This window comes from Galleria mellonella, unplaced genomic scaffold (assembly GCF_026898425.1).
Source record: "Galleria mellonella isolate WM207_F2 unplaced genomic scaffold, CSIRO_AGI_GalMel_v1 utg537, whole genome shotgun sequence".
In the NCBI taxonomy this organism is placed as follows: domain Eukaryota; kingdom Metazoa; phylum Arthropoda; class Insecta; order Lepidoptera; family Pyralidae; genus Galleria; species Galleria mellonella.
The window spans coordinates 2,358,518-2,383,918 of NW_026442112.1; the positions used below are offsets into that span (position 1 = coordinate 2,358,518).

The window sequence follows — 25,401 nt, forward strand, 5'->3', positions numbered from 1 at the left end:
ATGGCATAGGAGACAATAAAAATATATACTATGATGTATATTCACATTTATTATCCCGTATATTAACATATATTATTGTATACTTGAAATGGCATAAGACATCGAGGTGCACTACCAGTACCTGTGTGGCGTGGGACGCGGCAAGTGCCTTGAGCGTGAAGTGATCGAGCAGTTCGTACAGATGGCGCAGCAATTGGTTTCGGCCGTCGCCCGCTGGCAAACCGCCCGCCGCACGCACTGCCTTCACACACGTCTCCGGCAAGCACACGTCGCACAGCGCCTTCACGGTCGCCTGCGGATACGCATTGTTACAACCCTAGCATATATATATATATATATATATATATATATATATATATATATATATATATATATATATATATATATATAACAAATATATTTATATATTATATATATAAACGAATAAATATTTATTCGTTTATATATGTAATTTTAGTATGTATGTATATCAATAATTAGTAGTACCGCATTCGAGTATTCTGATACTTCTCTATGGTTGACTGGGAGAGAATGATTTTAGCATTAAGTCCGCCATGTACACATATTAGTACTAATGAATAAATAAATATGATGCGACCCTTCCATGAGCGAAATTTTAGAAGGCGCCTGCTAGCTGCTTCTGCTTCAGGAAGAAAAACAAAAGATCACCAAGAATTCACTGGTCACTCTAATCGATTTACATGCGATATTGAGCTTCTAACCTTCTACACCTCAGCGTTATCTGGAACCTTGGCGATATAGGCGTCCCCAACTGCTCTCCCCTCCCTCTCTGACTATACCCTAGTTAGATAAACACATAATATGCTTTAAACCTAATGGATAGATGGAGAGCGTCGGGATACAGCTAGTAGTTACAAGTGTCGCTTGGTGGTCGCTGAGTGAGAGTGAAAGCCGTGTACCTTGTCGATGAGGCGGTGCAGCAGCATCGCGATGTGGTGCACGAGCGACGGGTCGCGTACAGCGCCGGGCAGCAGCGCCAGCAGCGGCGGGCTGTACTGCACCGCGCTCTCACGCACGTCCGCCCATATGTCCTCCTACACACCACACACCAATTACTGTATACTCACGATAACTACTTCATATTTTTTGTGCAACTTAAAATGGCAAATAAGCTGGCGGCCATCTTAAAGAAAAGTGGTAAGCCTCGCCTATAGACACGAGCAGTACCATGGACATAACAGAGTATACTGTTTTGCCCATGATACCCCCCCATGCGTTGCCATTCCAGAGGACTCAGATGTTATTCCTCTGTACCCTGTAAATTCACGTCATATCCCACTCTTTAAACCAAAACACAGTCATGCAAACAACTGCTTAATGGTTAAAACACGAATGGGACAGATGTATCGAAGCAAACGACTTTTGTATAAAATCTCTCTCTGATGAAAAAAAAAAAGTTTAACAGTAGAGTATAAATTAAAATTTTGGTTCACGTTATTCGGTCACGACAATCTCTGACATGTCTTAATAGATTTTTAAGAAAATTTTGTAAATGTATATTGTTTGCTCCGAATTGAAAAGTTTTATTCCGATAAGACAATACGAACTCGGTAGATGGCGGTAGAGGGCAAAACCAAGTTTAACGAATCGATTACTAAACATTGTATACAGCGCCAACTATATGGACACTAGATAGTTTATAGACATGTGTAGCTTTTTTTAAGCCTCCGGAGTGGAAGCCGGGGCAAAGGGGTACGCCCCGAAGCCCCTACCTCGCCCGCCCACACTATATGACGGGCACGGAGACGACCGGATTGTTTTTTTTTAATATTTAAAAATAGCCATAAAAATACAAACAGATATTGTATTGATTGTTGGCTATCAGTACAAGTATTTTTACATTAATGGAAATATTTTCACTGACAGGGGTTTTTTTTTTATACAACTTAGAATGGTAAACAAGCCCACCTGATGGAAAGTGGTAACCGTCGCCTATAGACATGAGCAGTACCATGAACATAAATACCCCCCATGCGTTGCCATTCCTGAGGACTCAGGGGTTATACCTCTGTACCCAGTAAATTCACGCCATATCCCATTCTTCAAACCGAAATACAGCCATGCAAACACAACTGCTTCACGGATGAAACACGAATGGGACAGAGGTACGCAAGCAATCGATAACCTATGACCATGAAGTTATGATGTATTAAAACCATCAAGGTGAGCGCAAAATCGTAATAGTTATTGATTATTTTCATTGAAATCAAATAAGTTATATGTAAATTTTATCTAACACTAGCGACCCGCCCCGGCATCGCGCGGGTGCACATTACATCACGTCACATTAGAAACCTCTAAATTTGTCCGTGTTTCTCTACAATATTATGCACGTATTATACATATAAACCTTCCTCTTGGATCACTCTATCTATTAAAAAAACCGCTTCAAAATCCGTTGCGTAGCTTTAAAGATTTAAGCATACATAGGAACGGACAGACAACAATAGCGACTTTGTTTTACTTATACTATGTAGTGACAACGCATGCTATGGTTGCTTCTAAATGTAAGAACACTTAGATCTAATTTACCAGTATATTGTATTGAAATGTTTCGCTGTATCTTATGTTAGTGATCCTATAAATAAATAAATAAATAAATAAAGTATACGAATTGGTATACATTAAGTTGGTCCTCGAGCGGCACGTCGCACTTGGTGATGAGAGCCGCGCACGCCGCCGCCAAGTCCCACGTACTCTTGTACAGCGATATCTGGTGCAATGGAAACTTCATTAGACAATAATCAATCTAAAATAATCAAGATTTACATCTAGATACAGTGCCTCACTACAAACGGTTTGCATTAAAAAATAACTGTGTAATTTATTAAACTATTTTAACTTATCAGTTAAGAGAATCCTTCCTGATTTTATAGTAAGTAATGATATAAAGTTATAAATTATATATAATTATACTTATATATCTATTATGTTTATATAAAACTATATATAAATATATGTTCATTTACTATATTAATTTATTTTCTTTCCCAACTGTCCTGATCCTGTAATTCTATCCCTATATTTTTTACCACTATATTCCAGTTTTGATCTGCGTCGCTTTCCCTGCTTTTTAATTAAACTTGAAAATGGGTAATGGCTACCCTGAAAACCCGAAGCTAAAAGAAGAAAAAAACTGCGCAATTATTACTCTTAATTCAAAAAGCGAATGTTCTAAATTGGTCAATTTAGTGTATGTGTGCGCGGCACAGCAGCGCCCCCATACCATGCCATATGTACCTGGTTGGCGAGGTGCAGGTAGTAGTGTCGCGCGAGCAGCGTGCGCTGCAGCGCGGGCGGCGCGCGGCGCTGCAGCGCGGCCAGCACGCGCAGCACGGCGGCGCGCACGGCGCCCACGCGGTGGTTGGCCAGCACGGCGATACTTTCCGCCGGCACCGCGCCACTCGCCGCCTGCGCACGCACACAAATAACAAACTCCTAACAAAAATTAAACGACAGATTTAATCCCTAAATGTAAAAATAAGTTGGTTTATTTATTAATCGATAGTGTCTTAAAGGCTTAACCGTTCGCTATTAAATTTGATAAAAGTATTATTATATGGGTTGGAGAAGGATATAGGCAATTTTTTATCTTTTAAATATATCGTGGTCACGCGAACGAGGTGGCGGGTAAATACTAGTCGCTAAATAAAAAAAAGTTGTGTGGTTTTGGCCCAAAATGGGCCACCCATTACTTGCCCGTGAGTGTCGTAAGAGGGAACTAAGGGAACATAATGGTCGAGGGATTAGCAGCAGCGTCTCTCTTAAAACAATCACTAAAGCCTAACTGCGATTGCTAACTCGTCTATCAAAGCATTTATTTTTTATTAAAAAAACATCAACAGCTAGAAAATTTCATAATAAAAAATATTAAAGACAAAAGTCAATTACAAGTTTTTTACAAATAAAAACAATATTTAACTAATACACATGACATTTAATACAATCAACTATTGTCTAAACTCTCCTTGTGAGGAATGCCTATGTTCAGCAGTGGATAGTTAACGGCTGATGTAAGAAAACATAAAATAAGTAACAAGGCGGCACCTGCGCGAAGTCGTGGTCGGTGAGCGCGAGCAGCGCGTCCCGCAGCGCCAGCAGCAGCCCCTCGCACGCCGCCCAGCCCGGGCCCGCGCCCGCGCGCACCCGCCGCTGCCGGAACACGGACACGTGTTTAATAACAATAACTGTCACACCACACAAACCATGTGGCTCTCAATCTAAGCCAATACAAAAGGTTATTTGCTAAATTGGTCCAACCGAGAATTGTACTCGTGTGCACGTTGCTTTACCTAAATGAGCTAATTTATGCAAACTACGCCACCGAGATCGTCGAATGTACTTTATTGATATAAATTTTTAAAAAGATATGAATATGTAACATAGCCATAGCCATGTAGCCGTGTAGATCCGCGCATAGAATATATAGAAATATATAGAACGAGGGTGTCGTAAGAGGCGACTAAACTTATGGTGGAAAGATTGGCAGCAGCGTCCCTTTTAAAACATTATCAAAAGCCAAACTGCAGTTGTCAACCCGCCTGCCAAGCGTGGCAACTACTGGCATACCTCCCTCATGGGGCAGGCTATGTTCAGCAATAATACAATATATAAAAAAATAATACAAAAAGGTATTACATATTATGGTATACATAAGTATACATATAGTTGTTACCTGTTGATAGATGCCGCTAGTGTACACCTCGACGGTAGTGTGCTGTATCTCGTCCACGTCCACAACAATATACTCGCTGAGCTCGTCTTTCCCGCTTCTCTCTGAAACACCCTTGCCCGTCGTCTTCTCCTTAGTTTCACTTTGCTTTCCAGTCACATTCTCCTCTACAACCTTCTCTTTATCGTCTCTGGGTCTCTCCGGTATACCCTCGTCTATTGTTTTTTGATCCTCCGCTTGCTTCTCCGGTACTCCTTCGACTGTCGCCTTCTTTTCATCCCCCTCGTGCTTCTCTTGTACGTTCTTGTCCGTGATCTTCTCATCCTCCGCATGCCCCTCCGGTATATCCTCAATCGTCACTTTGGCCTTGGTTTCGGTCATTTCACTGCCACCTCCCCCTTCATCCGATCTTTCTGTAACCAGTATTTTGCATTTTAATAGGCAGACTACGAGAAATTTGCTGCTTTTCGCTATAAATGTAAATGTGAAGCATTAAAAATAAGACCATAAAGTTACAAATATTCGTATGTAATGTATAGAAGTGGATCAGTTCGATGGGGTTGTGCCTACATGTAATACTGCACAATGATTATTCATAATTTCAAAGCGAACTTTGCACCGTTCCCTAATTTGTAAGTGACCTAAATTAATCAACGTAACTTGAATGTTTTATCTTATACACATTCGCGATACAACCTCTGTGCTAAGCAGTCCATTCAATATACAAGTGTACATTATATATATATATATATATATATATATATATATATATATATATATATATATATATATATATATATATATATATATATATATATATACTTTATTGCACTAAAACATACAGTAACAACAATAAGTTAATAACAATTTTAGCAAAGGCGAACTTATCTCTAAAAGAGATTTCTTCCAGTCAACCTAACGCAGTGGCATAGGAAGTAGTGAGTGGGCAATAGTAGTGCAAGACAGAAATCTTGAATTATTCGTCGTTCGTATTACCATCTCCACAAAATGCATCGAGTTTTCTTAACAACATCAGCCTCAGTGTTAACTAAACGGCAATTTACACAGATTTGGCGTTTTAAAAGTGAGCCTTATTAAGATGTTAAGAATCCCTCATTACAATTACAATAAAACAAATATGTTAATCCTTACCAACAGTTGCGTCTGAGTTTTTTGAGGTAGACGATACGTCATGTTTCCTGCAAATTAATAGAATAGTCATGTTATTTCATTGGAATGGATTGTATTTGTAATGCATGGTTAAGACGGATATTTTAGGGTTGTTTACATCTTTTCTACATATTGGCAGTTTCGAATGAGTTCCTTGAACAACGACGACAAATACTTGAGTAGCAGCCATATATAAATTTGATAATACGAGTGAAGCGATTATGATATTTAAAATTAAAATGTTTATTTTCACGAAATAGGTTTCTTTCATTAAAAAAAAATACATACCTATGCTTCTTGATCTGCTTATTAATAATTCCTTTTAATTGTTTGGTGTTTTCCCTTCTGCTGTTAGGATCCCCTTCTGATAACCTCTCTACATTCTCCACGTCCACGATTACATTCGATCTACTTCTGCTATCACTGGTAACGTCTTCGGACAGTGTGTTTGACTCGCTGGGTCTATTCTCCGACCTCCTGCTGCGTCTACGTTTCTTAACGGAGGTATTGTCCATGAAGTCGCTCATATCTGGCATCTCCGGAGTGATGAGGAAGTAGAAGTTAGCTCTTGAGTGAGTCACGAATGTGTCGCTCGCCTGTGGTAAGAATGCCAAGTTCATATCAGTAGTTGACACTTAAATAACGAGGAAATATCTACAATAGAAGAGCGTACGCAGCTAGTACAGCCCAGCGGTACGTACCTGGTGCATGAGCAGCAGGAAGTCAGCGAGGTGCGCCAGGTGCGCCAGCAGCGGCGGCGAGCCCGGCGGTACGTACCTGGTGCATGAGCAGCAGGAAGTCGGCGAGGTGCGCCAGGGGCGCCAGCAGCGGCGGCGAGCCCGGCGGTACGTACCTGGTGCATGAGCAGCAGGAAGTCGGCGAGGTGCGCCAGGTGCGCCAGCAGCGGCGGCGAGCCCGGCGGTACGTACCTGGTGCATGAGCAGCAGGAAGTCGGCGAGGTGCGCCAGGTGCGCCAGCAGCGGCGGCGAGCCCGGCGGTACGTACCTGGTGCATGAGCAGCAGGAAGTCGGCGAGGTGCGCCAGGTGCGCCAGCAGCGGCGGCGAGCCCGGCGGTACGTACCTGGTGCATGAGCAGCAGGAAGTCGGCGAGGTGCGCCAGGTGCGCCAGCAGCGGCGGCGAGCCCGGCGGTACGCCAGGTGGGTGCATGAGCAGCAGGAAGTCGGCGAGGTGCGCCAGGTGCGCCAGCAGCGGCGGCGAGCCCGGCGGTACGTACCTGGTGCATGAGCAGCAGGAAGTCGGCGAGGTGCGCCAGGTGCGCCAGCAGCGGCGGCGAGCCCGGCGGTACGTACCTGGTGCATGAGCAGCAGGAAGTCGGCGAGGTGCGCCAGGTGCGCCAGCAGCGGCGGCGAGCCCAGCAGCGCGCGCACCAGCTGCACCAAGCTTGCACTCGCGCTCTCCCCCAGCGACTCGCACTCAGAGTTCAGGTATCGCTCCTGTATAAAGTTATATGGCCATTGTTTTAGTCTCGAAAGATGAAAATTATTATACATAGTGTTTGTAACTTCATATATTAGACGTACTTTGCAAACGAGCAGCAGGTGTGCGAGCAGGCCGAGGCGCTGCATCTGATAGAGGTTGAAGTCGCGGCGCGGGTGCTCGTCGTGGACCAGCGCACACATGCAGCGCAGTGCCAACGCCAACACGGACCCGCGTTGCGTATCCTGCCCTTCCTCTTCCCATTGCACTTCCTACATAAAAATGTTTATTAGATATTTACACAACCGAACGCTTTTTATGTTGAGAATGTGAACCATGATCAACGATATAAAAAAATAATATGGCTGGCTGTAAAGTTACATGTGCTCTGTACCTGGTCGGGAGAGTCGTCAAGGTGCCTCCAGGCTTGTAACAACAGCATCAGCAGGCTTGGTTCAATGAGGGCGGCGTCACCATGGACGATCGTCACGGCTCCGGTAGTGCTCAGCAAGGGCGCGCTGCATGCTGAGTCCAGGATTACCTGCCACATGGTCAGATTAATCACTCACTCTAAACAAATTAAAACAATGCTACTATAAAGCTTAAACGAAGCGGTTAAGACAACAGGCAATCGTTTTGCGTCTCTTGCACTCATTACCACTATCGCCAGCGAGGTGGCGACTGTCCACAGGAGAGTGATCACCTTGAGCATATGGTGCGAGAAGAGACAGGCGGGCGCAGCAAAAATGGCTAGCAGCATGTCTAGCGCGTCCGACGCGAACAGCGTGGCGTACAGGCGCCCGTCCACGTTGCACGCACGCAGCAACACCGACAGCGCCGCCGCCTGCTGTTCCGCCGAACCCTCCAACTCCACCACCTGGAAGGAACAAACATGAACCTAATAGCTAATATCATCAGATAACGAAAAATTTTGTGATAATGTGACATTTAGTTGAATGCCTATCGTGTAAGAAACCAATACAGAAGCAGCTATCACGACATGTCTCTATAAGAATCGTGTCAGAGTAATGTGAAGGATTATTTCGTACATGCAGCATACATACCCTGGCAAACATATAGAGCAGGTGGTGCGGGCCGCCGAGCAGCAGAAGCGCGGGCGCGAAGCCGCTGTGTCGGTTGGCTAGCGGCGCGCCCGCCCACGTCAGCCGCAGCGTCGTCGGCGGCTCACCACCGCCGCCGCCGCCGCCACTGCCACAGCTCATCCCCACGCGCGTCCCGAACACTGCCAAATAGAGTATCTATCCTTTTACATCTGTATACTATCCCGTTATAGATCAATGAACACATATTTTTAAAAGAATGGCAACGCAGCAGTGCCCCCCCCTCTCATATTGAAAGCGTTGATAGATAAGGAACGTCAGCCAGAAGGATCGTGAGCCAATTTACAAGTACAGGACAGTAGCCAAGTAGAAATTGGTGGACAGGAATTTAAGCAAATTACTACAATATTTATTTTCATTTACTTATTTAAATTTTAATGCACAGTAAAATTCTATGCATATTTGGCGGACTTAATAATGGACGGTGTTCTCTATCAATCAACCCACTGGGCAAACCGAATATTGTAGTTTCGATTCCATTTTCTTTTTCAGGTTAGGTAAAGAACCTACTTTACAGTGTCTCATCACTGCATGCGAGGTATCGGTACATATTGAGATGAAATCGTACGGCATAAGCGCTGTATTCACTTTCAAGAATCTTCCTGCCTGAAGAGAGACTTCAAGAGCTAACGATATACGTACCGGTGGGTAGGGCGACGGGCTGCTGGTACAAGTTAATCGTGTCAGGCGCATGCGCAGAGAACGACAGTAACAGATTGTCGTGCAGTTCGCGCAGGGACGTGTGCGTTATCTCGTACATCTGGCGTTTGAAAATTAGTACAGTCAGAAGAGAAAACTTATTAAAATTACAAAATTCTTTTTATTAGTAGTGACATTATCGTTAGCCAATTAACTATAATGTAATCTCACCTGATCCCAGTCCATGTCTGTATCTAGAAGATTCGTTGTCAAGAGTAGTGAATAATTGGGCGTTTCGCATCGAACCTGAAAATTATTTTTTCTTATTTAATGTGCCTTAGTTACTTACTCCTCTCCATCCAAAGGTTGTCTGGAAGAGATAGCTTTTAGCGATAAGGTCGCCCATTGTTTTCTCACTGTAATAATTTCTTGTAATTGTTCGTATCTTTAATAGTTTTATTATTGTAGTTTTTTTGGAGGAAACAATAAAGAGTATCTATCTTAATTTAATAAATATTAAATATTTAATGTGTTATAATGCAAAATGCTATTGGTGTTTCTGTAAATAAATAAATAGTAAATCTTTGAATATATGAAATGTTCTATCGTTGGTGTCGAAGAATTGCAGAAATTAAACACTATGGCACAAAGTATATCGACATCAGTATGTTCAGTTTCCAGGGGGAACCGCATAGAGGTTGATCTGATAAAGGCAGTTAGACCCCATTACTAACAATCCCTTTTTCCCCCATACCGCTATGGTACCCTTGCACGTGTAATGTGTGACGGCGTGTAGTGCGTGGTGCGTGGTGCGTGGTGCGTGGTGTGCTGGCACCTGGCAGGAGTGGTCGGGCCCGTGTGCAGCGAGGTGCAGCGCTCGCGGCCGCGTCAGCAGCGCCGTGCGGTACAGCTGCACACCAGACACCAGGTATGCAGCGCCGCCGGTCTCACCGCCCGTGTGCCCTACCAGCACATGGCTCGGCGTCACCTTGCGGACCAGGATACCTGTCCCACAATTGCAATTGTCCTATTTTGATTCTGAATATAGCGAAAGATTCCGAACACGTGCGTAGCTCGAGATAAAAAAAATTACTTTTGGAAATATTTTGTACCAAAAAACAGGGAAAATATCTCTTACATTAGAACATGCTTTTAAATTGGTATTTTTTGATTGACTGGACCCCGACACATCTATATATTAAAAAAAATATATATAAAATCAATTACCCAAGTTACCTTGCAACGGCAGCGATACAGTCTCGTGCTCGTAACCGTCTACGTACATCGTCACCTGTAACAAAACGAACGGTCATTAGTAAATTAACTTAGACAAGTGACAAACAAAACAATCGGTAGATACATTTTCGTTAGCGTACTGTTACAACCTTTTTTTTTTATACAACTTAGAATGGCAAACAAGCTGACGGCCCACCTGATGTAAAGTGGTAACTGTCACCTATAGACATGAGCAGTATCATGGACATAACAGAGTATACTGTTTCGCCCATGATACTCCCCATGCATTGCCATTCCTGAGGACTCAGGTGTTATTCCTCTGTACCCAGTAAATTCACGCCATATCCCACCCTTCAAATCGAAGCCATGCAAACACAACTGCTTCACGGTTGAAACACGAATGGGACAGAGGTACCCAAGCAATCGACTTTTGAACAAAGTTTCCCTCTGGTGACCTTAGCATATAGACATATTATTGCTGACTATCAATATCATTTATTTCCATTAAATCTGCAGTATTATGCCTATATGAACTCATACAAACTGTAAATCAATCAGTCGTAATTTAGCCTAATTACTGCCCTGCTACGGACCTGGTTTTTGCCCGCCGGTCAGGCCAGTAAAACTAACTAGTTAGATTCATCCAGGCTCAATATAACCCTGAACCGTCGGTGAAGGTTCACTTTGACGCGCGTCGCGAGTCAAAGTGAACCTTCAAATTAGTGAAAGGGTTACTATTAAGCTGCGTATAAAAGAAAATATTAAATAAATAATTTCGGTGTGGGGGAAAAAGTTGCTTTTTTTTATATTAAACAAGTGTCCCACACTAAGAGTACGCATGAAGAAACCAAGATGCGGGATGTCACTGGCTCGTTTAATGTCTGTCTAATTTTGTTATTTCGAAATGGTAAAATGCATTCCAACTTCCAGGTTATAATAAGGCCGCTGCTAACTCTTATAACGTAGTGATTACTTGTTCTATGGCCTATACGTTTCATTACCGACCTGTACGTATATGCGGCGCTTGATGACCCTGTCGGTGACGTTGAGCGCGACGCAGAGCCAGCGGTGCGTGGGCAGCGGCCCGCCGCGGCTCTCCGCCACCACGCCGCCGCCGCCGCCGCCGCCGCCGCCGCCTCTCGCCGCCATCTCCGGCCGCGTCAACCGAAATATCACCATGCCTGTAGCGAACAGTGCAAAAAGATAACCACTTATCATTTGGACAGAAGAAGGGATATTTGTTTATTCCCGTATTTGTTTAAATCCTGATGGAAAGTGATAATCGTCACCTACAGACATGAACAGCACCATGGAAAGAATAGGATCCAATTGAAATTATATATAGAATTATAGTAAGTAGTTAATATAACTGTATTTTTCGTATGTAAGAGCATATATTACACGACTCGGGATCTCTATTTTTTTTAAATAAAATACAACCCATGATAATTGTAGATAATATAGCTTTTTTTTTATACAACTTAGAATGGCAAACAAGCTGACGGCCCACCTGATGGAAAGTGGTAACCGTCGCCTATAGACATGAGCAGAACCATGGACATAACAGAGTATACTGTTTCGTCCATGATACCCCCCATGCGTTGCCATTCCTGAGGACTCAGGTGTTATTCCTATGTACCCAGTAAATTCACGCCATATCCCACCCTTCAAACCAAAACACAGCCATGCAAACACAACTGCTTCACGGTTGAAACACAAATCGGACAGAGGTACCCAAGGAATCGACTTTTGTACAAAGTCTCCCTCTGGTACATCCTTAAGAAGATGCAGGTGCGCTACTGCGAGGGCCTGCCGCCTTCGCGTCTATACGTTTTGGATCAGAGAGCCAAGCTGGTGCTATTGTAAACAGAATCGGCTGAAAGAATAAAACGGGGTGTGAAATAAACAATAAGTCGTCGATCGTACGGGGCCGGATAAATGTCGCTGGTGGGGCATGAGTTATGTTAGGGAAGATGATTGGAATTGGCAGCCAATAATTACTGAAATATGACTTGTGGAAAACCGTCTTCGTGGGTCCTCTGTCCTATCATGTTTCTGCGGGGGGAAAGGAATTGTTAGTAATGGAGACTAAGAATCCCATTGCTAGCAATATACCCAACCAGGTCGATCTCCTCGCGGTTTCCCCTGGAAACTATCATGATTAATCTCAGATGAATTCATCATGATGGGCTAACTGGCCTGTTTTCATCCTCATCGATCACCCTTCACTGGTGCGCCGCCAGCGTATCTCGTTAGCGCAGGTGGGGTTACTATTCCATTTTCATCCAATAAAAAATAGAAAAAAAACCATGTTTCTGTCATGAAGCAGCAATGCTTGCTTGTGCTTCGGTTTGAAGTCTGGTTAGAAGATGTAAGTTAAACTATAGGGTACACAACAACAGAATTACCTGTGGTGGGTTCGAGCCACAGTTCGAACATGAGCGAGTCGTGTCCGACGGAGAACACGTGCAGCGGCTCGCCGGCTCGCGGCGGGCCACTCGCCGGCACCTCCGTCTCACTCGACTCGTCCTGCCACTCGTCTACTTCATCTAGGTGGTAAGACACTGTGTTACATACACATATTTATACCTAAATAACTAGACTGACTCCAATGTATTTTATATGATATTTTAAACTGTTGTTTATTTATTTAATGTAAATCCAAATTATTGCATGACAAATTTATTTTAAAATGAACAATTATTTATATGTTATTAATTTATTATTTTATTAATTATATGTAAATAATTAAATATAATCTGACATTTAAATTGACATAAATGCATGTATAATTTAAATAATTCAATATAATTAATTAAACCGTCTTTCAATAAAAGCGTTCACGCTCACTTTCTTACTTTATCCGAGCGGTAAGTGCTTTATATTATTCTCAATTTCGTGTATAATATAGTATATATCATATAGGTGTCAGTATATTTGTTATTTATATATATTTATTCGTTTATATATATGTAATTTTAGTATGTATGTGTAAGCGATGCACCTCGCACCTCGTAAAATGTTATAATTGTAACCACTAGCGCCATCTGTTAGCATTTGATTGAATTAATGCCGGCGCGCATGCGCCAAACGATTGTCCCGTGACACGTGTGTGTACGAGTTGTTAGTTGTTGTTGTTAGTTCGTAGTTTTGCTATATTTTGTGAATTGATTAAAAAAGTGTCTTGCAAGCGTCCGTTTCATTTTGATAACTACCAAAATAACATTTTCCAACAACGGTCTGTTACATTCGCTGTTCCATCGAGCCGGATCCTTTGAAGAACAAGCAAGTTAGAAAATGTTCGTTACGACGCGAACTCCGCGCAAAATGCAAACGCGGAGCGCCATTTTGAAGTCGCGTGAACAAAGGGAAAAAGTTGTACGACGTGTTAAAACGGATGCAGACACGATGATTTCCCACAGTAAACATTCCAGCAGCTCCACGTTGGCGCGTAAAAAGCAGCTGGAATGGGAAGCAGCTCGAGCTAAAGCTGAAATTGAAAAGCAGCTCATTGAAAAGAAACTGGCCGCTGACATCGCCGCCCTGGAAGTAGAAAGTTTCAGAAGTACCAGAAGCCAACACTCGTTGGTGAACTCCAACACCAAGATAGAACAATGGTTAGATCGCAGTAATCTGGATGCACCTGAGCGCCCGCACTGTGGTGGGTCGCTAACGGAGGCGCCGGCAGTGGCCGCGTCAACCGACATCCAGCAGTTGACCTGCGCTCTCAGAGACGCTATCACCACTGGAGTCCACACGAGTAACCGGCAACTTCTGTCCCGATTGAGTACTTCAAAAGACTTACCTCAGTATTACGGCGATCCCTTGGAGTGGCTCCAGTTCCATAAATCGTACCAAGAATCCACAGAGTTATGTAACTACACTAACACGGAGAATCTGTGGCGTTTGAGAAAGTGTCTTCGCGGAGAAGCGAAGGATGCCGTGTCCTCTATGCTCATCGGCAACACCTCACCTGATGTGATCATCGAGACCTTGGCACTTCAGTTTGGAAGACCAAAAGTAATAATAACAAAGATAGTCAACCAATTAAAAAAGATAGCACCGCTACCACCTGCATACCACAATGAAATAGTGACCTTCTCCACCAAAGTGAGAAACTATGTAGCAGCAGTGCAGGCGATACAGCAGTCCGATTACCTACGGAGCCCGGAATTAATGACAACCGTGATCTCTAAGTGTCCTAGTGTTCTTATTACCAAGTGGGTCGATTATTTATTTAGTCATTCATACGAAAATAGAACCAAATTGGAATTATTTGCCGAGTTTTTACACATCGAGGCGACCAAAACGGCAACCGCCGGTGTGAGCAACATATATAGTCATTCTGAAAATAAAAGAAGACACGAGACTGAATATAAAAAACCGAATAAATATTACAATGTGCATACAACAGTCGAACATGTGATGAACACCTCGACACCAGTGAATGTTTGTAAATTCTGTAATAAGAGTGAGCATCGATTAGACGAATGTACTCGCTATAAGCGAGCGATGCGCCGCGACCGCTGGAATTTCGTAAAGGTAAACAAACTTTGCTATAAATGCCTAGCGGCCGGCCACCACAGTGAAACGTGTAGAGCGGACAACTGTGATGTCGACGGGTGCCGGCAGTCGCACCATAAATTACTGCACTACGTGAAGTCGCCACCTGCAAAAGAGACAAAAGAGGAAGATAAACCTGTGGAGACCGTCGCACATACATATGCACTATTAAAACCTAAAGTGCTACTGAAAGTGGTACCTATAACCGTGCACGGCTCGAAACAGAGTGTACAGACGTACGCTCTACTCGATGATGCCGCGACCATTTCACTGATAGCGGCCGATATTGCAGACAGCGCCGGACTCCAGGGGCAGACTACAACTATGCGCGTGGACAGCGCATGGGATGCTGGGCACCTTACGTGTTCAGTAGAGAATGTGAAGTGTAGTGTATCAAATAGTGATCGTGTTCGTTTCGATTTAAATGTTTGCAAAATGCGAGAACTTAATCTCCCAGTGTATAGCGTGTCCGGTCTTAACGTACAAAAGTATAAACATGTGAGTGAAAATACCTTTATACCTAAGTACTCTAGTGATGTTAAACCTAAGTTATTAATAGGTCAAGATAATTATCATTTAATTGCACCGCTCGAATGTTATGGTAGTAAAAATGAGCCTTATGTAACAAAAACACAATTAGGTTGGTGTGTACATGGATCTGTCTATAGTAAAAATGATGTAAATAATTTCTCAGTTTGTTCATTATTGTATAATAATATAAAATGTGATCCGAGTAGTGTAAGTGGGTGCGAAGGTATGTATGAGGGTGCGTCGCCTAGTGTTGGTGTCCGTGACTCGTTAGCGCGCGAGTGCGGCCCTGTGCGCGCTTCGCTCAGCCCGTCCGTCGCCGCCATCACCGCTCAGGGACAAAGGTCAGTGCATTATTGTACCTACAGTGATATTTTATTTCAAGATGAAATGAAACGTTTCTTTTCGTTAGAAACAATAGGTATTTCGAATATACCACGACAGAATGCGAACGATTTGAAAGCTATTTCAATATTAGATAAAACTGCTAACCTCATCAATGAACATTGGGAGGTAGGGTTGCCTTGGAAATCCGAAACCTCAATGCCGAATTCATATCCAAATGCCTTGAACCGATTGAAGTCTGTCGAACGAAAAATGAGTTTGAATAATGAGTACGCGCTACGATACAGAGAACGCGTAAACCATTTGCTCGTAAACGATTATGCTCAAGAACTTGTACCCGGTAATCAAAGTGCACAGCGAGTTTGGTACCTACCGCACTTTGGTGTAGACAATCCTAACAAAAATAAGTTAAGATTAGTTTTTGACGCAGCGGCCACATGCAAAGGTTATTCATTAAACGATTATTTATTGCAAGGCCCAGATTTGTTGCAATCTTTATTAGGTATTATGATGCGATTTCGTGAGAACCCAGTAGCGGTAACGGGAGACATAAGAGATATGTTTCTACGCATTAAAATTAAACCAGAGGATCGACACGCACTACGGTTTTTATGGCGTGATAACCCTAGCGATGAAGTTAAGGAATATATAATGACTTCGCTTATTTTTGGCGCGAATTGTTCCCCATTTATTGCACAGTATATAAAAAATAAAAACGCTATTAGATTTGAATCCACGATGCCGGAAGCTGTAAAAACTATTTTACAAAGTCACTATATGGATGATTGCATTGAGAGTTTTGAAAATATCGCGATTGCTATAAAAGTAATAAACGAAGTCATATATATACATAAGAATGGAGGTTTTCATATACATAATTGGATAAGTAACTGCGAAGAGGTCATGCAAAATATACCGGAATATGCCTTAGGTGATAAAGCCGTAAGGTTCAAAATTGAGAATCAGCCGGAACGTACACTTGGATTAATGTGGCATCCCTCTAGTGATACACTAGCGTTTGACGTATCATTGAAACGTATCTCGGAGGATATTTTGAATTTAGTGCGCAGGCCTACTAAACGAGAAGTACTTAGTATAGTAATGTCTATATTCGATATTCACGGTATGCTCGCTCCATTCACAATTAAAGCAAAAATATTAATGCAATTAATATGGAAATCCAATATTAAATGGGATGAAAACATCACAGATGATTTATACAATTTATTTTGCAATTGGTTAACTCAGTTACAAACTATTGAAAGCATTCGTGTTCCGAGATGGTACTTTCGTACGTCGACCGATGGTTCAAATTCCTGTGACAGCGGACGTAACTCTGCCACTTCAAGTCACGTGACCGCGGTCCCCGCTGATCGCCTACCGACGCGCGCGCTATGCGAATCTAATCCGTTCCAGCTTGAGTTGCACATCTTCTGCGATGCTTCGCCTGCTGCTTACGCAGCCGTGGCCTATATCAGGAGAGTATCGCGCGACGGAAACATATTAATATCCTTTGTTGCTAGCAAAAGCCGTGTCGCACCTGTGAAACCAATTTCTGTGCCAAGACTAGAGTTGCAAGCAGCACTTCTAGGATGTCGCCTTGCTGAAATTATACAGCGCGAACATAGATTTAAAATAGACAAGCGATATTTTTGGACCGATGCGTCCACAGTGTTACATTGGATACGAAATAACACACGAAATTACAAAACATTTGTGGCGAATCGCCTAGGTGAAATTGATTCACTGTCAAAGATGAATGAATGGCATTATGTACCTACACACTTGAATATCGCGGACGTAGCGACTAAACAGAATAATTATGTATTAAACAATGAATGTGAATGGTTTATTGGTCCTCAATTTTTGTATTCCACTCGCGAACAGTGGCCATTGGAGCCTGAAAATCTAAATAAAAATTGTAACAATGATGTAGAACATGTACATGCTGTATGTAATATAAACGAAAGAGTAGACTTACCTGTACCGGATCCCAGTTGGTTCTCGAGATGGTTGCGTTTGCTGCGTAGTACTGCGGCTGTACTATTGTTTACTGAAAAATGTAAGAAAAGTATTATATATACAAAAATTGACCGTAGATTACTGGACCGTGCCGAAGTGTTGTTATTGAAGTATTCGCAAGCTGAATCCTTTCCCTGTGAAATAGAAGATATTAATCAGAACAAAGAAATAAATAAAAATAGTAGATTACGTACCTTAACTCCTTTTATTGATGAAGAAGGATTGATGCGCGTAGACGGCCGTATAGGTGCTGCAAAAAATATAGATATACAAGTAAAAAATCCTATAATTCTTGATGGTCGAAATCACGTTGCACGATTGATAGTGAAGCATTACCATGAACGTACTGCTCACTCCTGGAATAAGATGGTGGTGAATGAAGTAAGACAAAAATACTGGATAATTAATTTGCGACCTACAGTCCGTACCGTTGCTTCCAGATGCTTGTTGTGTCGTATAAAAAAGGTTACTCCTAAACCATCTAGATTAGGTGACTTACCTGAAGCCAGATTAGCCCATCACTTAAGGCCCTTCACTCATTGTGGCATCGATTTGTTCGGTCCTCTTGAAGTCACAGTAGGACGACAGAGACCTAAACGTTATGGAGTGATATTCACCTGTCTGACAGTCCGTGCGATACATATTGAAGTAGTGCCTTCGCTGACAACGGATTCACTCATCATGGCTCTCAGAAGAGCAGCTGCACGACGAGGGTGGCCACAATGCATTTATTCAGATAACGGCACCAACATGAGAGGGGCAGATGCTGAATTGAAGAAAGCCTGTGCTGAAATTATGAACAATGATATAGTCCAATCAGAACTCGCACACAGAGGAGTAGACTGGCATTTCATACCGCCGGCTAGTCCACATATGGGCGGAGCCTGGGAGCGCCTCATTCGCAGCGTGAAGTCTACACTTCGCGTTGTGCTGAAAGAAAGAGCGCCGCGTGAGGAAGTTCTTGTTACTTTTCTCGCAGAAGTAGAGAGTATGGTGAATAGTAGACCACTGACTCACGTATCGGTGGATCCTAGGAGCCAGGAGACACTGACCCCTAACCACTTCTTGCTTGGTTCCTCGTCTAACTTACCTGTGCTCGGTGACTTCGACGACAGTGACCTTTACCTGCGCCGTCAATGGAGAGTAGCTCAAAGGTTATGTGATATGTTCTGGCAGCGATGGCTGAAAGAAATATTACCTGTGCTGTTGCCGCGTCAAAAGTGGTACCACGATGAAGATTCAGTCCGTGTAGGAGACTTGGTTCTTGTAGTGGACCCGAACTTACCTAGATACAGCTGGCCTGTAGGAATTATAGAAGCTGTATATCCTGGAAAAGACGGGAGAGTGAGGGTCGTGGACGTGAGAAGCAACCGGGGCGTGATGAAGAGACCGGTGACACGAGTGGCACCGTTTCCGCGAGTTGATGAGTGTCGCGACACCGACACTAGGGGGGAGGATGTAAGCGATGCACCTCGCACCTCGTAAAATGTTATAATTGTAACCACTAGCGCCATCTGTTAGCATTTGATTGAATTAATGCCGGCGCGCATGCGCCAAACGATTGTCCCGTGACACGTGTGTGTACGAGTTGTTAGTTGTTGTTGTTAGTTCGTAGTTTTGCTATATTTTGTGAATTGATTAAAAAAGTGTCTTGCAAGCGTCCGTTTCATTTTGATAACTACCAAAATAACATTTTCCAACAACGGTCTGTTACAGTATGTATATCAATAATTACTAGTACCGCATTCGAGTATTCTGACACTACTCTATGGTTGACTGGGAGAGAATACTTTTAGCATTAAGTCCGCCATGTACACATATTTGTACTAATGAATAAATAAAAAATAAAATTTTGCTACACCCAAACAGGATTTCATATACTTACTCTTTATAAGAGCATTGTAACAACGCTATATTATGTACGTGAATGCAATTATAATAATGGACGCAGGTGGCTTAGCATAGTTCCTTACGGCAGTCTATGGGAGAGGCCTATGTTCAGCAATGGACAGATAATGGCTGAGATAATTATGATAATGATCTATCTACTTATTTCAATTTAATTTTCATGTAATTTTTTAATTGATTTCACTGAAGAAACCATTAGTAAAAAATATATATTATTCTTTGATACCAGTGAGGTATATATTATAACAATATGTGGACGATCACAGGTTTTCGACACAATCTCTACTTGTTTATGCTACTATTTTAGTAATCAATGTGAACACTTCTAAAGAACTTTTAATGTATAGATGTGCAATCTCGTTAAATTTATTGAGCGCTTATTGACAGCTGAAAGGATGTGAATGAAATTAAGAAAACATAACAGGCAATATCCAAATAATTTTTCTCAACTTTCACATTACTAATAGTGTTAAAAATTAATTTATTTCAATTTGTATGCCATTGATTTCTTTTTAAATACTAATAGTATGTGTATATGTAGAATTAATAGTAGGGTTCATATTGTAAATAAATTGCCAACAATCACAAAGCGCCTGCGCGACCTGCGCGCGCATCTTGCGAGTGAGTCCCGTGACCAAGCGTTATGATATAAATATATATATATAACAAAATGTTCGTTTGTCTGCTTGTTTTTAAAAACTTAATTATATTATAAAAGTTTACATATATTATAAACATTGGTGAGTATTATCTCACCACATATATGGTAACCAAAAAAAGAGTTCGCATACTAGTGTATTAATTATTTTTATCTCGTTTTTGTGATTGCATTGTCATCAGTTTATTAGTACGTATTACTTTATACCTACTGCCTACGTTCACACACGATTTTTTACTTAATATAATAATAATCTATGCACTATGACCCAAATTGTCATATTAGTATATCTTCTAAGTTCAACTTAAAAAATGTCACGTACTGTAGTTAGAGAGAAATGAAGGCATAAATAAATTGAAAATAAATAATAACTTATAAATATCACTTGATGTATTACACTGTACCATTAAGTTACTTACTAAGTAAATCATGTACTTCGGATACTAGATAATAGATACATAAAATTGTAAAAGGTACTTACCCCATCTGGAGCGCGAGTGTGGCGAGCGTGTCGAGCATGGTGAGCGTGGCGAGCGTGAGGCTCGCGCGTGTGTGAGTCGCAGCCACAGCAGGACGCCGAAGCCAGCCTGCCACGCGGCCCAGCCCGCGCCGCCCACGCAGCATCGCGCCGCGTGCCGCGACCACGCAGACGCCACGCCTGCCACCATGCACTTACTTAAGCATCACATTAATCTGGCTATACCTCGTATCATTTGAGATCGAAGCTATATACAGTGCGAGATAGAATCAAGATGTTCTACTGGTGAAAAAAAATCTCAAAGAAATATGAATCGTAGAGAAACAACAAAAAAGTCGTTTTTCACATTTACATGGAGTATTCAGCTATCAATTTATGAGTAGTAGTATGTAAGGCACATTTTATTTATATTTTTATTTAGGATATTTTTGTCCTAATATATTCTATATCATTGGTAGATTCCAAGTTTGACGTACGGCTAATGATTTTCTTTACATCTGTATTTTTTCTACCACATATGTATATTTACTTACAACATAATTATTTCTATATAATGAAGGAGTGTGACTACAATGTGTCCTCAATCATTTTTATATAAAACTGAAAAGAAATCCACCTGGCCACCTACATTACATTAAATTAATGTTTTCAAGATCTGACCCTCAAACTAATACTATATTATATTATGGTAAACTAGTAACCCAATATATTGAAGAGCAACCCAAAATACCTACACTCTTGAGCTTTGATAGAATTTCCAGATCTAAGAATGAACCAATATGAACTTTACTGAATTGCCCTTTAATGTGGAAAAGATTAGAGACTTTTTTTTAACTTTTTTCATAATATTGTAAAATACCACAAAAATCCCACACCATATCCTTTACAGTGTAGACTTTGGAACTTCTTCCAAATGATACCAAAATGGGCCAGAACGTTCATGCTCTCAAAGCTCAATCAAAAAGATTTTAAGTGTTCTATATTCAGTTATTTATCATTTTATTTTTGGACTATATATATATATATGTCACGCAGTACATACAACCACTTACCATCAGGTGGGCCGTATGCTTGTTTGCCACCTCAGTGGCATAAAAAAAATACAAACTCTACAGATACTTTCTTCTTTCGGGGTCTAAAGATTGACTGAAAGAAATCCCTTGAAGGAATAAGTCAGTAAGATAAGTGTACATTTTGGTTATAACTTGATGTCTATAGGTAGAAAAAATTCATTTCCAAAAGCATATAAATAAATAGATAAAAATAAAACAGAGTACCATACAAAACAATTTAGAAATAACATCGCTTTTATAAAATAAATTTTTGATGTTAAAGCGTTATTTGTTTCAAACATTACTCACACTAAGTTCCGGGAAACAAATTGAAATATGAACAAAAACAGTTTAAAATGAACTCACCCGCTGCAATATGGCTCTCCCGTAATTTCCTTGTTTGCGCTTCTATTTGATAGTTCACCGATAAGTTCACATCGTCTCCCGCCATTTGCATGGTGTCTGTAAATAGAATAATTCTTATATTTTATTATCAATTAAAAGTGTATAAAATACGAGCTAGAACAAAAAGGGAGTTTGTGAAATAAATGAATGCATGAAACGAACGAATGTAAACTGTTTACTATTCCCCTTTATGAAAGACACAAGGAAATAAAATATGTATACAAGAAAAATATGTACTTATTGTTGTCAAGTATAAATTTTTCGACTCTTATTTTTACTAAATATGACAAGTATATTAAAATTCCCATTGTATAATTTATGGTTTTTAAGAGAGCCACCTCTTTCCCGTGAGTGTCGTAAGAGGCGACTAAGGGAGTTTATGGTGAAGAGATGGACAGCAGCGTCCCTCTTAAAATATCATCAAAAGCCAAATTGCGTTTGCCAACCCGCCTACCAAGTGTGGGAACTACTGGCAAAACCAGGTCAACAGTGGAGAGTTAAGAGCCCTTAACTGTCGACTGCTGAACTGGTATTGCTACATATTACATACAACAAGAGATGACTATTTAGCTGAAATATATAATAAAGCAGTGAAGGATGATAAAAAAGGACAAAAACATATCTGTTAGCTCATTGTAACAAATTTGAGAAGAATTAACCACAATGGTTTCCAGGGGGAACTGCTGGAGGTCGAGGTGACAGAATATATTGCTAGCAATGGGGTTATTAGATCATATTACTAGCACATTTTACCCAGCATAGGTATATTAGTTAGTACGTGTTCAGTGTCAGTTAGTACATAACCCGTAGAGTTTAATAGGTATTTCGACCTAAGAGCGTAATATTAAGGGAATAGTACATTTATATGGGCGGGTTATACAAAGCCAATTCTAATATGGTGGATTTTAAGGTAGAAATGTCGAAGATCTCGACAATCGATATTATGTATGAATCAGTGCAGCAATAGAAACCGACCTGCAGGCTGAGCTTCCACTGGAAACGTGAGGAAACAATCAGGTGTGTTAGGCACAGCGGCCGCCGCCAGCCGCTGCAGCGCTGGAAGCAGCAGGTCCAGCGGCGGCTGCTCCGCTGCCAGCAGTTTCAGTAGCTCCCCCAATTCTACTGGGCTTATACTTTGAGTCGCGGCCGAGTGGATTAACTCCAAAATGTTGCGCTGTAAATCTGATAAATGAATGTTGTTTTAATGAAGAGTTAATACTGTGAAAGCTGATATTTATGTTGCGTTCGCTTATATATATCTTAGAATATAGTATATAGATAGAGCATCGAGTCTTAAAATGGGTCAACTTTTTGTCAGCTAATTGTTAAATTAGCTCACTCGTTTTTTTATCAGTGTTCTATATACTTACGCACATAACATATCTTGACGTGTCTATATTTTTTTAATAAATAAAATGAGTTTTTACGCACTAAAAAGGTGGAAAAATTCAGAAGAAAGAAAGAAACTTTAAAAGAGAAGAAAAGAAACCTTAACCTGTTGAAGAAACCTTCATAACTATTTATCACGCAAAATTATATGAAATAGTTGACCTGATTTTCTCGAAGTATTTGTACGAAGACACTATCTATAATATATAATCTAAGATATATATATATATATATACAGAATATGTGTCATATAGATTTTATAAAAATATTGTTGTCAAGCGAGAGCGTTCACTGTTGTGTTATAAAGATAGATTGACGTATACACAAGTGGCGGTGATGGTGATGGTGATGTTGGTGATGGTGGCGAGTGGGCGACCGACCTTGGAGCGGCGGGTGGTGTGTTGCGAGCAAGGCTCGCACGGGCGGCGCCAGCAGGCGGCGCAGCAGGCCGGCGCGCGGCCGCCGCGCCGCCAGCCGCCTGCACAGCCGGCCGCACCGCGCGCCCGCGCCGCCGCCGCCTTCCACCGCCCTGACACACACGCACACAATAGTACATTTAGCTGGGGGGAGAAGGGATTGTTAGTAATGCAGATTAACAGGCCCATTGCTAGCCATATACCCTATTAAGTCGATCTCAACGCGATTTGGCCCGGTGATAATTTTTATTCTATCATTTCATATTACAGAATTAAAATGAAGGGACATAGGGGTTGTGGGGGTACCGGCCGGGGGGCCGTTGGTGCTATTTAGTATTACACCTGTGCGAAGCTGAGGCGGGTCGCTAGTCATCCGTTAAAAAAAGTACCTTTTGCTTTGAAAAAAATTACAACATTCGTTAATATTAAAACGTACGCTGATAATTGACGAAAAATAAGTTGCAGGATAACCTGATACAACAGTTGACTAGCAACTAACAAAATTAACAGAAGAAATGTTTTCAGTCTGTGACAATTGATGCGTTCTGTTGTTTGTTGTCGATAGATCTGTATAATTTGACAGATGCTTACAGTTATTTAAGAGTTGGACTTTATTTGGAAAATATATTTAAATATTCAATCATCGAGGAGTTGTGTTTTCCATTATCAGTTCAGCAATATGAGATAATGACTACCGCATGCAAATATCTAAACAAATTTAGAAAAATATGAATCACCATATATGTGTCTCTAAAATTTAGGGTTTGCCCTCGATTTTTCTAGGTCCCATCATAAGAGCCTGGCTTGGTGACAATGGGACCGCCTCAGGCGTATACTTTTTCGAATAATAAATGAATTATTGAAATCGGTCCAAAATTGACGGAGAAATCGATGGACATACATGAAAGAAATATATTGTGGACAAATAACTCCCTCCTTTTTTAAAGTTGGTTGACAGATTAATAATAGTTCATACTTACATCTGTATGAGTTGTATGAGTATGTCGACGACTATGATGCACAACTCCGGGTGGGCAAGTTCGTCGTTCTTTATGTACTCGCTACACTCCACAGTCGACTCGAATTTTTTTTGGATCTTAGCTGGCAACAACATAAATAAAATTAAAAATGTTTTCCACAGAAAAAAAAAGACTTTAATTGTGTAAAAACCAGTTATTTTATTTTTAACAGTAAACTACGAAAACCGATTTTGATAAAATTTCTACGGGACCAATTTGTTAGTATATCCTTTAGAGATAAAAAAATATTTTCCAAATCGATTTATAACTGATGGAGGTAATAAGAGTATACATAAAAAATACCTCCTTTTTTGAAGTCGG

The 25,401-nt window shown here is 41.3% G+C and overlaps 1 protein-coding gene across 1 annotated transcript in view; it reads right to left on the reverse strand.

The window, feature by feature from the left end:
• Positions 1–25,401, reverse strand: part of LOC113517837 (lysosomal-trafficking regulator) — a 75,954-nt gene that overhangs the window by 27,298 nt on the left and 23,255 nt on the right. The window contains 24 exon segments of the mRNA XM_052898683.1: positions 122–292; positions 921–1,055; positions 2,645–2,734; positions 3,262–3,432; positions 4,069–4,173; positions 4,697–5,106; positions 5,846–5,892; positions 6,152–6,459; positions 7,175–7,318; positions 7,406–7,573; positions 7,696–7,842; positions 8,005–8,178; positions 8,366–8,544; positions 9,065–9,182; positions 9,293–9,367; positions 9,897–10,066; positions 10,298–10,352; positions 11,303–11,478; positions 12,706–12,846; positions 20,803–20,979; positions 22,218–22,313; positions 23,232–23,438; positions 24,026–24,174; positions 25,042–25,162. Of these exon segments, the coding sequence (XP_052754643.1) occupies positions 122–292; positions 921–1,055; positions 2,645–2,734; positions 3,262–3,432; positions 4,069–4,173; positions 4,697–5,106; positions 5,846–5,892; positions 6,152–6,459; positions 7,175–7,318; positions 7,406–7,573; positions 7,696–7,842; positions 8,005–8,178; positions 8,366–8,544; positions 9,065–9,182; positions 9,293–9,367; positions 9,897–10,066; positions 10,298–10,352; positions 11,303–11,478; positions 12,706–12,846; positions 20,803–20,979; positions 22,218–22,313; positions 23,232–23,438; positions 24,026–24,174; positions 25,042–25,162 (3,734 nt within the window).